This window comes from Anolis sagrei, chromosome 4 (assembly GCF_037176765.1).
Source record: "Anolis sagrei isolate rAnoSag1 chromosome 4, rAnoSag1.mat, whole genome shotgun sequence".
Lineage (NCBI taxonomy): Eukaryota > Metazoa > Chordata > Lepidosauria > Squamata > Dactyloidae > Anolis > Anolis sagrei.
Window position 1 is genome coordinate 6,499,420 of NC_090024.1, and position 16,299 is coordinate 6,515,718.

A 16,299-nucleotide genomic window follows, 5' to 3' on the forward strand; every position below is an offset into this window, starting at 1 on the left:
TGGCTTGGCAGTGCCTGGGGAAATCTTTTGTTGAGAGGTGATTAGATATGCCTGATTGTTTACTCTCTGTTGTTTTGCTGTTGTAATTGGAAGCCTGCCATAGGTTCAGGTGAAACGTCAGGAGAGAATGCTTCTGGAACATGGCCATACAGCCCGGAAAACACACAACAACCCAATATTATATAAACTTATCTTCATGCTGTGTGCATAAGGTGTTTATGAAATATAAATAAAATTCATGTTTAGACCTGGATTTCCAAGATAACACATTATATACCTATATGCAGATATTCTAAAATTGGAGAAAAAAATCCAAAACACTTATTTGTAAACAGCAGTGAGCAGCTACCCCTGTAGGTCTGTGTGCCCAGTTCTCTTCGTCTTGGCCTCAAGTTCAGTCTCAGTGCTGAGCATGGCGTCACACACCAGACATATACATTATAGAATCCTCATGAACATCAATGGCCAAGCATTAACAACTGTCTTGAGGTATTGAATGGGTTGATTTGTGTCTAGTAGGTTTTGCTAGACAGTTTTACTGTAGCCTGACATTTCAAGCTGGAGAAGGACTGTCTCCTGGGAATGGAGGAGCTTTGCACATACAGGCCTCATTGCTATAAGGATGAGCAATAGGTCTGGTACGCAATGTGTTTCTCATTCTTTATGATTCTGGAGACCCTTTGTCCAGTGCAGAGGAAAGCCCAGGGGGACTTCATTATCCAGCTCTAAGGATCGGAAATGTTTGTCCTATAGGATCCTGATTCTACTTCCACTTGCTTTGAGGGATGCTGGAATCCATAACATAAAGAATTGGTGGGTTGTTGTACGTTTTTTCGGGCTATATGGCCATGTTCTAGAGGCATTCTCTCCTGACGTTTCACCTGCATCTATGGCAAGCATCCTCAGAGGTAGTGTGGTCCGTTGGAACTAGGAAAAAGGTTTATATATCTGTGGAATGGCCAGGGTGGGACAAAGGACTCTTGTCTGCTGGAGCTAGGTGTGAATCCACCACCTCTGTGGATGCTTGCCATAGATGCAGGCAAAACGTCAGGAGAGAATGCCTCTAGACCATGGCCATATAGCCCGAAAAAACCTACAACAACCCTAGGTGTGAATGTTTCAACTGACCACCTTGTTTAGCATCTGATGTCCTGGCAGTGCCTGGGACAATATTTCGTAGAGAAGTGATTAGATGTCCCAGATTGTTTCCTCTCTGTTGTTTTGCTGTTGTAATTTTAGCATTTTTAATACTGGTAACAGCGCTCTATGCAGTCATGCCGGCCACATGACCTTGGAGGTGTCTACAGACAACGCTGGCTCTTCGGCTTAGAAATGGAGATGAGCACCACACCCCAGAGTCAGACATGACTGGACTTAATGTCAGGGGACTACCTTTACCTTTACCTTTTAGCCAGATTTTGTTCATTTTCCTGGTTTCCTCCTTTCTGTTGAAATTGTCCACATGCTTGTGGATTTCAATGGAGGCATTCTCTCCTGACGTTTCACCTGCATCTATGGCAAGCATCCTCAGAGGTAGTGAGGTCAGCTGGAACTAGGAAAATGGGTTTATATATCTGTGGAATGACCAGAGTGGGACAAAGAACTCTTGTCTGTTGGAGCTAGGTGTGAATGTTTCAACTGACCACCTTGATTAGCATTTGATGGCCTGGCAGTTGTTTGGTGTGGCTTGTTAGTGCCTGGGGCAATCTTTTGTTGAGAGGTCATTCCACAGATATATAAACCCATTTTCTTAGTAGCATCTAGTAGCCAGTTTCATTAAATCACTACTAACCAAGAGGTCATGAGTTTGAAGCCAGCCCGTGTCGGAGAAAGCTCCCAACCATTAATAGTCTAGCTTGTTGTCAACCTATGCAGCCCGAAAGACAGTTGCATCTGTCAAGTACACAATTAGATACCACTTTATGTGGGGAGGCTAATTTAACTAGTTTACAACACCATAAAACCTTCCAGCAGCATTCAGAAGAATGAGGAAGTATTCCATCAAGGACTCGGTGTCACAAATAGACGGTGAAGCGGCAGCTCCTCTTGTGGCCGAAACTGAGAATGCCCTCATGAAGCCGGAAAAAAGCTGGAATGTTAAATTGCCTCTGTGTCTGTCTATATATGTTGCATGTCTAAATGGCATTGAAAGTTTGCCATTTATATGTGCATTGTAATCCGCCCTGAGTCCCCTGAGGGGGTGAGAAGAGCAGAATATAAATTCTGTACATAAATAATAAATAAATAAATATTCCAGGCGTACTTTGTTTGCTAACTTCTCAGACTGTTTGACTTTTAACAAAACAGCTGGATTCCCTTCCCCATTGGATGTAAAGCTATTATTATTATTATTATTATTATTATTATTATTATTGTTTGAAAGACAACAAGATTAGTGCACTGCAGACAAGATCACTATGCTGGCTGTTGTATTGGATCACACGTCAGACACTTCTCAAGTGTCTAGGACTGTGTGATGTATCAACAAATAATGAGTGCAGATCCCAATAGGGTGGCCTTTTGCAGCTGGCAGATTGTAATTTTGTCGGTGGAGATTGTGTTTAAGTGCAGGCCAAGGTCTTTAGGCACTGCACCCAGTGTGCCGATCACCACTGGTGTTGTTGTTGTTGCTGCATTTATTTATACCCCGCTTTGCCTCCCCAAAAGGGACTCAAAGCAACTGACATACAAATACAGTACAATATAATACAATTTAATTGTGTAGCAAGGCTTCCTGGACACAGATTTGATGGACATTGAATTTTGCTGAATAAGAATCCAATTACATGCATTTGTCTTTTTCGGGGACCCTGGCCCGAACAATACTCTGCAATGCTGAATCCACCCCCAGCTGCAGACCCTGTTTTGCCTCTAATCCCTGTTATTGGAAACTTGCCGGAGACAGAAAGCTTTTGTTTAGCTTAATCCAGTTTCCAGAGGCGGGGGCTTGAATGGGGGCCTTCAGCCTTCTGGACGTTCCGCAGATTGTGAGTCCTTGGAAGCAAGATACAGATGGCAGCAGATGCTTCAGAGATTTACAAAGCAGATCTGTTCAGAAACAGAGGTTTACAAAGCAGATCTGTCCAGAATCCAAATTGAGCTTACCTTAACTTGAAATGTTTGGGACTAGAAGTGTTTGGGGTTTGGGATTCATTGGGTCTTGGAATGCCTGTAATTTGGGGCACCAAAGAAAGTTTCAGAAAATTCAGAAAGAAAGGTGCCACAACTGCAACCATCCCTGAAGACGATTTTGGAGTATTTTAGAATTCTGTATAAAGAATGCTCAATCTATAAGTTTTAAAACTGTGGGTTTTTTTGGTTTTTTTAAAAATCAGAAATAAAAGAAACACAATAAAAGAGCAAAACCAATTCAGAAAAGGATATCTATCTATCTATCTATCTATCTATATGTTTGTAGAGTTTAAAGGACATGGACTAGAATGACAATACTAGTGCATTGAATATAGGAACATGGAACAACAGATTATGAGATTGGATCTTGATTCTACCTATGAGATGCTAATGAGAGGTTATAGTTATGTTTAATTGATTGTTTATTATATCATTGTTTTTAACTGTTTTTTAACTCTTTTTATGATGATGAGCATTGAATTTTGCTATTGTTAACCACTTTGAGTTGCCCAAGGGCTGAGAAAAGCGGTATATAAATGAAGTAAAAAAATTAAAAAATTAAAAAATCTATCTATCTGACAACCTAGCAGTTTGAAAACAAGCAAATGTGAGTAGATCAATAAGTACCACTTTGGCAGGAAGGTAACGGTGCTCCATGCAGCCAAGCCGGCCACATGACCTTGGAGGGGTCTACGGACAATGCCGGCTCTTCAGCTTAGAGATGGAGATGATCACCAATGCCCAGAGTCAGCCACAACTGGGCTTAATGTCAGGGGAAACCTTTACCTCTCTCTATATATATATATACAGTGTTCCCTCACTTATCGCAGGTGTTACGTTCCAGGACCACCTGCAAAAAGTGAAAATCCGCAAAGTAGGGACGCTATATTTATTTTAATACTATCCATCCCCTGCCACGCATTGCTGTGGCCCAGTCTGTGTATATGTGTTTTGTGTGTGTATATATGTGTATATGTGTATACATGTGGTTTTGTGCATGTGTTGCAATGTATTTTTTATTTGTTGGCTTTTAAGTCCCTTTTGTTGTGTTTCTCAGTGTTGGTCACTCATTGGCCTGATAGGTGTATTGGGTCCAAATTTGGTGTCAATTCGTCCAGTGGTTTTTGAGTTATGTTAATCCCACAGACAAACATTACATTTTTATTTACATAGACTAGCCGTCCCCTGCCAAGCGCTGCTGTGGCCCAGTCTGATGATCTGGAAAATAAAGTAATGACAAAGTGTTGGTTTCTCATATATGCAATTTCTTTTCGCTTGTAGGCAAACAGTATTTCTTGCTGTTTCTTTGTCAGTGTTGATGTGGAGATTGTTTGGTTTCTCCACCCTGGAACATACAAGATATCAGTCAGCCCATTGTATGCTAATCAAGGTGGTCAGCTGAAATATTCACACCTAGCCCAACTGACAAAAGTCCTTTGTCTCACCCTGGTCATTCCACAGATATATAAACCCTTTTTCCTACTTCCAACAGACCTCACTACCTCTGAGGATGCTTGCCATAGATGCAGGCGAAACGTCAGGAGAGAATGCCTCTAGAACATCCGGAGTTTCGGGGTGCAGTGTCATCTGTACGCAGATGATGTCCAACTCTGTCACTTCTTTCCACCTGCTACTAAGGAGGCTGTCAAGGTCCTGAACCGGTGCTTGGCCGCTGTAATGGTCTGGATGAGGGCGAACAAACTGAAATTAAATCCAGACAAGACAGAGGTACTCCTGGTCAGTCGCAAGGCCGAACAGGGCATAGGGTTACAGCCTGTGCTGGATGGGGTCGCACTCCCCTTGAAGGCGCAGGTTCGCAGCTTGGGTGTGATCCTGGATTCATCGTTAAGGCTGGATCCCCAGGTTTCAGCGGTGACCAGGGGAGCATTTGCACAGCTTAGGCTCGTGCGCCAGCTGCGCCCGTAACTCGGGAAGTCTGACTTGGCCACGGTAGTACACGCTCTGGTCACATCCTGCCTTGACTACTGCAACGCTCTCTACGTGGGGCTGCCCTTGAAGACGGCCCGGAAGCTTCAGCTAGTCCAGCGCGCGGCAGCCATGTTACTAACAGGAGCGGGACGCAGGGAGCACACAACACCCTTGTTGTTCCAGCTCCACTGGCTGCCGATCTGCTACCGGGCCCAATTTAAGGTGCTGGTGTTGGCCTACAAAGCCCTAAACGGTTCCGGCCCAAAATACCTTTCTGACCGCATCTCGGCCTATGAGCCCACAAGGGCCTTGAGATCGTCTGGGGAGGCCCTTCCCTCGATCCCGCCTGCCTCACATGCACGTCTGGCGGGGACGAGAGATAGGGCCTTCTCAGTGGTGGCCCCCCGGCTGTGGAGCACCCTCCCTGTAGACATCAGACAGGCGCCCTCCCTTATGTCATTCCGCAAGAGCCTAAAGACATGGTTATTTGAGAAGGCGTTTAACTAAGTGCTACAACAATTGGCAATGACGACTGGAACGGAATATGGATTACGAGATTGGTTTATGATTCTACGATGAGACGGCGCGGATGATTTAGTGTAATTATATTATTGTTGTATTATTGATAGTTATGTTGATATTTCGTTGTGTTATTGCTTTATTGTAAACTGTTTTTATATGTTGTACACCGCCGTGAGTCGCCCTAGGGCTGAGAACGGCGGTCAACAAATGCAGTAAATAAATAAATAAATAGAACATGGCCATATAGCCCGAAAAAACCCACAAGAACAATACAAGATATCATTGTCCTTCTTTAAGGGTCCATTTGAAATCTGTGGTACTATATCTCTGTGTGTGTTTTCTGTAAAGTCTCCTCTTACACCTGGGTCAATAGTGGAAGTAGGTATCTAGTGCAACTTGGCCATGAAGCTTCACCTTGGTGCTGCAACACTTCTTGTTGTGCAACTGATCTATAGACTCAGTAGATTTGCCACAGAACATTGCTGGTGGAAATGTATGCTCCACCACATTATAACTAACACCACACTCATCAACAGCTGGTGCTCTCAATGTTTAATTTGTTCATGTAGTTTTTAATCTCATCTTACAGTTTGTAAATGTTAATTTCGATTATGTCAGAATGGTGAGCCACCTTGTGCTTCGTTCGAAGGAAAAGAGGGCTCAGATATATTAGAAACAAGGACTTGCGCATGAGAAGACCCAACCTGCTTTTCTTTGACCTTCTCATGTTTTTCCCTTTTGCCATTCCTTTGCAGTTCCTCACCACCTGGAGTTTTTGAGAAAGAATACGAGATATATCGGGATTACAGCAGCGATGGGCAACGCCTCCACTACAGGTGAGTTGCCCGTTTTCCATATCATTAAAGTGAGTTGTAAAATGGTAATGTTTACAACCATATATAGACTGCCTTGAGTCCCCCTTGGGGTAGAGAAAAGAAGGGTATAAACAGGGTAAAATAAATAAATAGTAAAATGGAAGGCACAAGGCAAAGATGACAACCACATGGCAGGTGGATTGGCTCAGTCATGGAAGCCACAATTGCCCAACTGAACCGGTCAGTTGATGGCCAGGGATCGTGGCATTCTCCCATTCATAGGATCTCAAGTCATGACGAAAAGAACGTGGTAGCACAGTAGGCCACACTTCGTGACCAGCAGGCCTTCTCCGCCGTGCCTCAGGCCTGGCCCACACACCAGCCTCCCTTTCTGAGGCCGTTAGCCACCATGCAGAGCCTCTTGCTGTCCACCACCGTGTAAATAATGTAACGTAAATATTTTATATTAATATTTATTTAAAAACGGTGAAACAGTGAGTCTGCGAAAAGTGAACCACAAAGTAGTGAGCGATTAATGTACATTAATTTTGTTAAGAAGCCCATTCACCCAACAGGAGTTTTGGGAGTGATAGTCCAATCCAGTGTGGGAGGAGAGCATGAAAAACTGATTTTAGACATGCCCTTTGGGGGATTTTTAGAGACCTACTAGCTGTACCCGTCACAGCCAACCTTCCCTCTTCTCTCCCCCTTTCTCTTTTTCCTTCCTTCCCTCTCTCTTTCTCTCCTTCCTTCCTCCTCTTTCTCTTCCCTTCCTCCCCCCTTCCTTTCCCTTATTCTTTCTCCCCTTTCTTTTTTCTCTACCTATTCTTGGACTGTAACTCCCAGCAGTCCTCCTGATCTACCTACCTACCTACCTACCTACCTATCTTTTTCTTCCCCTTCCTTCCCTTCCTTCCTTCTCTACCTATTCTTGGACTGCAACTTCCAGCAGTCCTCCTGATCGACCTACCTACCTACCTACCTACCTATCTCTATCTAATCTATCTATCTGGAGATTGCTGGGAGTTGCTGTCCAGGAATAGGAAATTGGAAATATGCAGGGATTGGGATGCTCTCAAAGAAATCCAAGGAGAAGAAATCTTGCATCTTGAAAGCTGTGCATTTGGATCATCCTAAAGGGCCTGGTCTAGGGGATGCTGGGAGCTGTAGTCCGGAAGAGAGTGTGGATATGCTATTGTGTGTTCTGTTTGCCAGGAGGAGTCATTTTTGCACATGCACTGTAGCGTTTTTTAGCGCTTTTTTTGGCTTTTTAAGTTCCTTCCGCTGTGTTTTTCAGTGTTTTTATGAGTGATGGTCACTCGTTGGCCTGAGAGGTGTCTTGTGTCCAAATTCGGTGTCAATCCGTCCAGTGGTTTTTGAGTTATGTTAATCCCACAAACGAACAGAGCATTTATATATATACTAGCTGTCCCTGCCACGCGTTGCTGTGGCCCAGTCTGGTGATCTGGAAAATAAAATAATGAGAAAGTGTTGGTTTCTGATATATGTAATTTCTTTATGCTTTGTGAGTAAACAGTATTTCTTGCTGTTTCTTTGTCAGTGCTGATGTAGAGAGTGTATGGTTTGCCTACTTTGGAACAGGTAACATATAATTGTCTTTCTGTAGGAGTCCCTTTCAAATCTATGATACTATCTCTCTCTCTCTGTGTGTGTGTGTGTGTGTGAATCATATATATCTTTCTATATTTATGGCTGGATGGCTCTTTGTCAGGAGAGCTTTAATTACGTTTTCTTGGCCTGGTGAAGGGAGTTGGACTGGATGGACTTAAGTATTTTCCATTGGTCATGGGGGTTCTGTGTGGGAAGTTTGCCCCAATTCTGTCGTTGGTGGGATTCAGAATGCTCTTTGGTTGTAGGTGAACTATAAATCCCAGTAACTGCAACTCCCAAATATCAAGGCTATTTTCCCCAAACTCCATCTGTGTTCATATTTGGGAGTATTGAGTGCTTGTGCCAAGTTTGGTCCAGATCCATCATTGTTTGAGTCCACAGTGCTCTCTGGATGAAGGTGAACTACAACTCCCAAACTCAAGGTCAATGCCCACCAAACCCTTCCAGTATTTTCTGTTGGTCATGGGAGAACTGTGTGCCAAGTTTCGTTCAATTCCATCGTTGGTGGAGTTCAGAGTGCTCTTTGATTGTAGGTGAACTATACATCCGAGCAACTACAACTCCCAATTGACAAAATGAATTTTTATGAGTGAAGGACATACATTGGGTTGTTAGGCGTCTTGTGTCCAAATTTGGTGTCAATTCGTCCAGTGGTTTTTGAGTTATGTTAATCCCACAAACGAACAGAGCATTTATATACATATAGATTTTTTTTTGTCGTGTCAGGAGCGACTTGAGAAACTGCAAGTCGCTTCTGGTGTGAGAGAATTGGCCGTCTGCAAGGACGTTGCCCAGGGGACACCCGGATGATTTGATATTTTTATCATCCTTGTGGGAGGCTTCTCTCATGTTCCCGCATGAAGAGCTGGAGCTGATAGAGGGAGCTCATCCGCCTCTCCCCGGATTCGAACCTGCGACCTGTCAGTCTTCAGTCCTGCCGGCACAGGGGTTTAACTCGCTGTGCCACCGGGGGCTCCTATATATAGATGGGGAGACGGTTTTATTAAGCAAGTATAATTTCTGGGACTCTGAATCCGTGATGCATGGGATGTCTGGAAAAAATCCCTAATTTCCCCCTTAATGTCTTGGGAGAAACTGAGCAAAGCAAATGACAAGCAGGCAGCTACCTATAGAGCCAGGTGCTTCGTTCTCAGGAGTATCTCTGCCGATATCCCCATGCGGAAGGCCTCCCATGGACTCCGGCAATGATTATTCCAAGCTCGTTTCAGAGGTTATAAAACTTGCATTTCAAACAGAAGGCTTGCCTGGCTGCCGAAATTGCCTCCGCACTATAATCATGGGGGCCTGGGTGGAACAAACTGTCAATATTTGCTCTCCTTTCTCATTAATAGCTGTCTCCTGCCTTCGCAAAGGAAGCAGTCAGGTAGGAAGAGATGCAGGTTGTCAACGTCCTCAGCATTTAGCGTTGCCTGTCTTTCTCGCTCCAAAAAAGGGCTGGCCAGGGAATGAGAAGGAGACGATATTACAGAAGGGACGGGCACAGTGGACACTATATGTGGTCCTTGTGAGGTCTGCAAAGCCCCCCCAGCCCTACAAAGACCTCCAATAGCTTGTCTTTAGGGTAATGTTTGCCTCCTCCCCAAACCATGTAGAACCCCCGTAAACAGACATGGGCAAGCTTTGGCCCTCCAGGTGTTTTGGACTTCAACTCCCACAATTCCTAACAATTGTGGGAGTTGAAGCCCAAAACACCTGGAGGGCCAGAGGAGAATCTCTGCAAAGCCAAGTGAAGAGGAATTCCCCAACGAGGCCAGGCTTCTTCATATACCAGGGTAGTCACAGTCCTAAAATGACACTAAGCACATCTTCACACATTCTATAAAACTTGCAAGTTACAGTTGATGAATGGAGAGGAATATCGGGACTGGGACTATTGACAGGTTGACCTTTCCAGAAGACAGCCCTCTATTGCAGGCATTCCCAAGCTTTTCCATCTCATAGAATCCTAGAGTTGGAAGAGACCTCATGGGCCATCCAGTCCAACCTCATTCTGCAAAGAAGCAGGAAAATCACATTCAAAGCATCTCTGACAGTTGGCCAACCAGCATTAAAAGCCTCCAAAGAAGGAGCCTCCACCACACTCCGGGGCAGAGAGTTCCACTGCTGAACAGCTCTAACAGTCAGGAAGTTCTTCCTCATGCTCAGGTGGAATCTCCTTTCTTTCCTGTAGTTTGAAGCCATTGTTTCATTGCATCCTAGTCTCCAGGGCAGCAGAAAAAAAGCTTGCTCCCTTCTCCCTATGACTTCCCCTCACATATTTATACATGGCCCCCATCATGTCTCTTCTCAGCCTTCTTTTCTTCAAGCCAAACATGCCCAGCTCTTTAAGCTGCTCCTCATAGGGCTTGTTCTCCAGACCCTTGCTCCTTTGAGTCGCCTCCTCTGGACAATTTCCAGCTTAAAGTCAACATCTCCCTTCAGTTGTGGTGCCCAGAATTGGACATAGTGTGATGCAAAATGTGGTCTGAGCAAGGCAGAATAGCGAGGGAGCATTATTTCCATGGATCTAGGCACTGGACTCCTATTTATGGAGGCCAAATTCCCATTGTCTTTTTTAGCTGCTGCATGACATTGTTGGCTTATGTTAACCTTTCTGTCCACGAGAATGCCAAGATCTTGTTCACACGTACTGCTGTCAATCCAGTCGTCCCTTATTCTGTATTTTTGCATTTCATTTTTTCTGCCTAAGTGGAGTCTCTTGCGTGTGTTCCTGTTGAACTTCATTGTGTTAGTTTTGGCCAATTACCTCTCTCATCTGTTAAGGTCGTTTTGAATTCTCTGCTTCTGTCTACTGGAGTATCGGCTCTCTCTCCAAGTTTGGTCCCATTTGCAAACTTGATGATCATGCCTTCTAACCCTTCATCTAAGTCATTAATGAAGACCCTGAGCAGGACCGGGCCCAGGACGGAACCCTGCTGATGGCCTTCCACTTGTCACTTCTTTCCAGGATGAAGGGGAACCATTGAGGAGAATCACCCTCTGGGTTTGTTCTCTTAATCAATTACAGATCCACCTAACTGTAGATCTGCCTCACCCACAGTGGACTAGCTTGTTTGCCAGTAGGTCATGGGGGACGTTGTCATGGGGGAGATCTCATCCCACTTTGTTAAAGAACCTGGATCCCACTTCAAGAAGACTGAAAGCCCCGCTTTTCCCAAGAAAGTCATGTATATATAAATGCAATTATACTGTTGTTATGTCTATATTTCCCAGTCATCTCACGCAAATATAAAAGGCTGGGAAATGGGGGATGTGCAGCAATACAATGGATAGTTCTCAGCAGGAACTGAAACGTGCGATGTTTGCTTTTCGGCATGGAGCGTGGAGATGAAAAGAATCCCTGTGTGTGAGAGAGAAGGAAAGACAGACAGACATCCAAGGGACTTCCTCATCCAGGCCTGAGGAGAAGACTCGGTAGTCTCTCTCACAGAGTTGGGTGCTTAGGCAGATCTGTTTGGAGTTGGATTCCGCCCCTCCAAGGGACGAAATGAAAGGATGATGTGCTTGGCATATGTAATCAGACATAAACATCCCCTTCCCCAGGGGTGTTTTTGGAGCCCTGTAATTTCATTCCAGCCGTCCTGGGCCCGCTAGACACATTCATTTACCTTGGCTGCCTAGCTTGTCAATTTTAATCTCCACTTTGGACGGAAGGATGGGAAACGGAACACTCTTCGTGAAACGAGAGTTGTGTCATTGCCTCAAAGGGCCTGCTGACTTAACTCTATCACCTCAAAAGATTTTCAACATCATTGTCTCTTCCATCAATGCCCTGATCGTTGCAAAAGGTGCCACAGGTAGAAAGAAATCAATAAGGCATGAGTTGCTGTGAGTTTTCCAGGCTGTATGGCCATGCTCCAGAATAAGGAATGGAATCTGCTCGATCCAATGTTTTTGTTATATAATCTATACGTTACCCCATATCAGAAGGGACTGAGCCAGCATTATATAGTGGCTTTCACAATGGTCTAGAAATCTTGGAGCTGAGTGTTCAAATCCCTCCATAGCCCTGAACATCTAGTGGGTGACCTTGAGCAAATCCTACTTTCTCAGCTGCCCAAAGGAAGGCAGTGAGAAACTTCCTCTGAATCAGTTTTGCCAAGAAAGCTGTAGGAGAGGTACACCGTATATTGAATGAGAGAAAGAAATTGACAGAATAAGCATTTGTAGACTTCAGTCTGTTTTGTTAGATGCATGGAGTGACATGTTCTCAGAACAGACTTTTATATAGCAGAAGAAGCAGGTTGGGTCTTTGTTGTTTATTCGTTCAGTTGCTTCCAACTCTTGGTGACATCATGGACCAGCACAGACCAGAGCTCTCTGTTGACCATGGCCACCCGTAGCTCCTTCAAAGTCAAGCCAGTCCCTTCAAGATACCATCCATCTATCTTGCCCTTGGTCGGCCCCTCTTCCTTTTTCCTTCCATTTTCTCCAGCATCATTGTCTTCTCCAAGCTTTCCTCTCTTCTCATGATGTGGCCAAAGGACTTCATCTTTGCCTCTAATATCCTTCCCTCCAGTGAGCAGTTGGGCTTTATTTCTTGAAGTATGGACTGATTGGATCTTCTCGTGGTCCAGAAATACCTTCCAACACCACAGTTCAAAAGTGTCTATCTTCCTTCGCTCAGCCTTCCTTATGGTCCAGCTCTCACATCCATAGGTGACTATGGAGAATACCATTGCTTTGACTATGTGGATCTTGGTTGCCAGTGTGATGTCTCTGCTCTTCACTATTTAAATTTGTAAGGTGGCCAAAATGAAAAGATCCACAGAAAAACATCATTCTCTACTCAAAAGAGGACTTACATTATAATTGGATTATCACTTCTGTGATTTACTGATTCTGCCAATGTACCATGAGCTGTAGATATAGAAATTTTCATGAAGGAGTTTCCCAAGACCCGGAAATTATTTCAAGGGCTCCTCTGGGATGAAAATATTGAGGAAGGCGTTCTGGACCCCTGTCACTTGCTAGATTGCTATATACATATTTAAACTGTTGGATTTGTCTTCATCCTTTACATTTTCAAAATCGTTTCAACTGGTTTAAATTGACTGTATTCATATTTTTTCCTGAGCTCTTTATCATACTGTATTTCTGTTGTTGTTATGTGTTTTCAAGTCAGCTTCAACTTAAGACAAGCCTATGTAGTGCAATGCCGCTTCACAACTAGAAAGGAGATGCGATAAATCAAAGAAGAGCCCCATAATGTGTCCATCTCCTCATCTGTGTTGCCTGTCCTTCAAAAGGGGAGGCAACTCTTTGAGATTTGGAGACTGCCTGTAGGCAAGGAAAAGCCTGCCAGGAAGACCCCTAGAATGGTGGGGTTCTGCCATTTCCTATCTTGAGTCTGTTCTGTAATAGAATAGTCCTGGATACAAATCTTCCTGGTTGGTTTCCTTCAAAATTGGGTACTGTAACTTTCCATGAGGTTAGCATCCTTGCCTTGTGGTTCTGAGCAGATGCAGTTGTAGTGGCGGAAGATGCAATTGTAGTGGCGGACCTGGCTATGGATTTGCTAACATGTTTATTTATAGTAGATACAAGAGTGATGCATGCCATTTGCCAAAAAATATGAAAAACACAAGAATGGCCATTAGATTGGAAAAAATCCACCTATATCCCCCATACCAAAAAAGGGAAGGGAGGGAAGGATAGTAGAGGCCGAGATGAAGTCCTTTGGCCACATCATGAGAAGAAAGGAAAGCTTAGAGAAGACAGTGATGCTGGGGGAAATGGAAGGAAAAAGGAAGAGGGGCCGACCAAGGGCAAGGGGGATGGATGGCATCCTTGAAGTGACTGGCTTGACTTTGAAGGAGCTGGGGGTGGCCATGGCTGACAGGGAGCTCTGGCGTGGACTAGTCCAGGAGGTCACCAAGAGCTGGAAGTGACTGAATGAATAAGCAACAACAGCAACTAATTTATTCTTGGGGGTTGGTGGTCCCGCTTCACAAAAGGCATGAAGTGTAATTGGAGTCAGTAGTGTAAGAAAGAAAACATGATTTCCCTTTTTTTTCAAAAAGAAGAAAAACCTATTTTATTTTAATTTTGTTTTATCCAAGTCGACCTAAAGACGCTTCTGAGGTTTGGCATGTATAAGCGTACCCCCTCCCCCTCCATCTAAAACCTTGCTTTAAAAAACATTTAAACTTAATTTCCCTTTCTTGAAAGTAATCCCTTTCTTTCCCTCTCATAAATTCTAGAAAACTCATAAGGCAAACATAATAAATTTCTTTTAAATAGCTTGATTAAGCCAAAATGGGATTTAATTTCTCTAAAGGTAGATTAAGTAGATTTAATTTAAATAAAGGTTGTAAATGGGTTTTAACTAATGATATTTAAAACTTGAAAAAAAAAAGTATTGACAATGTGAAATAGCAATGCTACTAAAACCACAAGCCAGAGCAATATGAAATGAAATATATCCTGAGACGTAATTTTTCACAAGACCATCTGCTCTTACTCAGAGCCTGGGCAAATGCCCAACCTGGCCGGAGGAAAGACCTGGGAACCATGAATAATCCCTTTGAGGAACGGTTGAAGGAACCGAGCCTGTTTAGCCTTGAGAAAAGGAGGTGGAGAGAAGGGGGCATGAGAGCTATGTTCAAATATTAGAAGGGAGGTCCTATTGAAGATGGAGCAAGCTATTCTTCTGCTGCTCCAGATACTAGGACATGGATGGAGCAATGGATTCAAACTTCAGGAAGAGATTCCATCTAAATGTTGGAAGGAGCTTCCTGACCGTAAGAGCTGTTTGCCTGGAAGTCTGGTGGGTTCACCTTCTCTGGAAGGTTTTAAGCAGAGACTGGATGGCTGTCTTTTGGGAGAGCTTTGGTTGTGTCTTTCTATGTAGTGGAAAGAGGCTGGACTGGAGAGCCTTGGGAATCCCTTCCAGATTTTTGATTCTAGGATTTTGGGAGATGTTGTTGTCTCCTTTTATTGGCCCACAACATTCATAAGAGCTTATGGAGATCTTTGCTAGTCCCTTATCCTGTTTTCCATAGGGATCTCGGGGACATGAGGGCAACACCCTGCTATTGCCATTTTGTGACTTCTCCTGCTACTGATTTATAGCCCTGAATTCCCCATGCAGGAGGTGCTAGGGTGTCTCCCAATTAGCTCAGTGTTTTTAGAAGCTATCCTAGCTGAATGCCGTCTGTACTCTGTCTCTTTTCGTCTCTCTAGAAATGTGGGCACTTTCAAAACCTCATTGTTTGATTCTTCTTCTCCCTCCAATTCCTGAGCACTTCCCTGCTCCCCTTCCTCCTCCGAACATGAGGACAATGTTCGGAGTTGCCATTGATTTTGGAGCTTCTATGTAGCCCTCAGCACTAGTCTTCATTGGTAACCTTCTCCTCCATGAATTTATCTGCATATTGATGATCCTAGCAAGTTAGTGGCCATCACAATATTGTGTGGAAGCAGAATCAATTATTTAAGTTTCTTCAGCAAATGAGTTTCATTCTCTCCGTCTTGCTGCCTGGATATTTTTGACTGGAGGGGCCAGGTATTGAACCTGGGACCTTCTGCAGATGTAGTGATGATCTACAGGACTACACCTTTTCCATAGACAAAGAAAATATATTTTATCAAAGATAAACAGTGGATAGCAATGGAAGAGCAGAAAGAACTCTTCCATCCCTTTGGAGATGCTGATCTACCTCTCCAGTCATGGTTACGCTGGGGTAGAACATTGGGCATTGCAAAACCATTGTTGGAGGTTGGTGCAATTTCCCTCTATTTTTCAACTGGAAGAGACAAAAAATTGGTAGAATTAAACATAAAACAGAGTTGGTAAGGGAATTAAACATAAATCAGAGTTGTCCATTAAAAATTCCCACGAATTTTTAATGGACATAAGCTATGACTATCATGTGTTTATGTGTCTGTGAAGGAAAGCAAAGACTTATCTTTGAAGGTTTGGCTGGAGTCACCTGTATTCTCCATAGTGGTGGTGGTTGTATTTGACTAAAGTTGAACATTCAGAAAAGTGTATTTTTGTTCTGAGTTGCCCTTCAAAAATAGCCTTTAGACAATGTTGAAAGTAAAAGAAAAATGCTTTACTTAGCAAACACAAAGGATAAGCAAGTGCAATTGAAAAGTGCAAAGGAAAGCAATGAAGTCTTAATCCAGACACAAATTAAAGTCTCTTACAAAGTCCCAAAAGAAACACCAATCTTCCATCACACAAGTTCTTAGCAGCAGACACAAAGCAGATTCCATTGGAGTGAAAACATCAGTATCAGGG

At 43.7% G+C, this 16,299-nt stretch overlaps 1 protein-coding gene across 4 annotated transcripts in view; it reads left to right on the forward strand.

Annotated features, from left to right (window-relative positions):
* Nucleotides 1-16,299, forward strand: part of ARHGAP39 (Rho GTPase activating protein 39) — a 330,726-nt gene that overhangs the window by 219,940 nt on the left and 94,487 nt on the right. For all 4 annotated transcript variants that reach the window (XM_060775969.2, XM_060775968.2, XM_067467245.1 and 1 more), the window contains exon 3: nt 6,339-6,419. In XM_060775969.2, the coding sequence (XP_060631952.2) occupies nt 6,339-6,419 (81 nt within the window). The remainder of the gene's footprint in view (nt 1-6,338; nt 6,420-16,299) is intronic.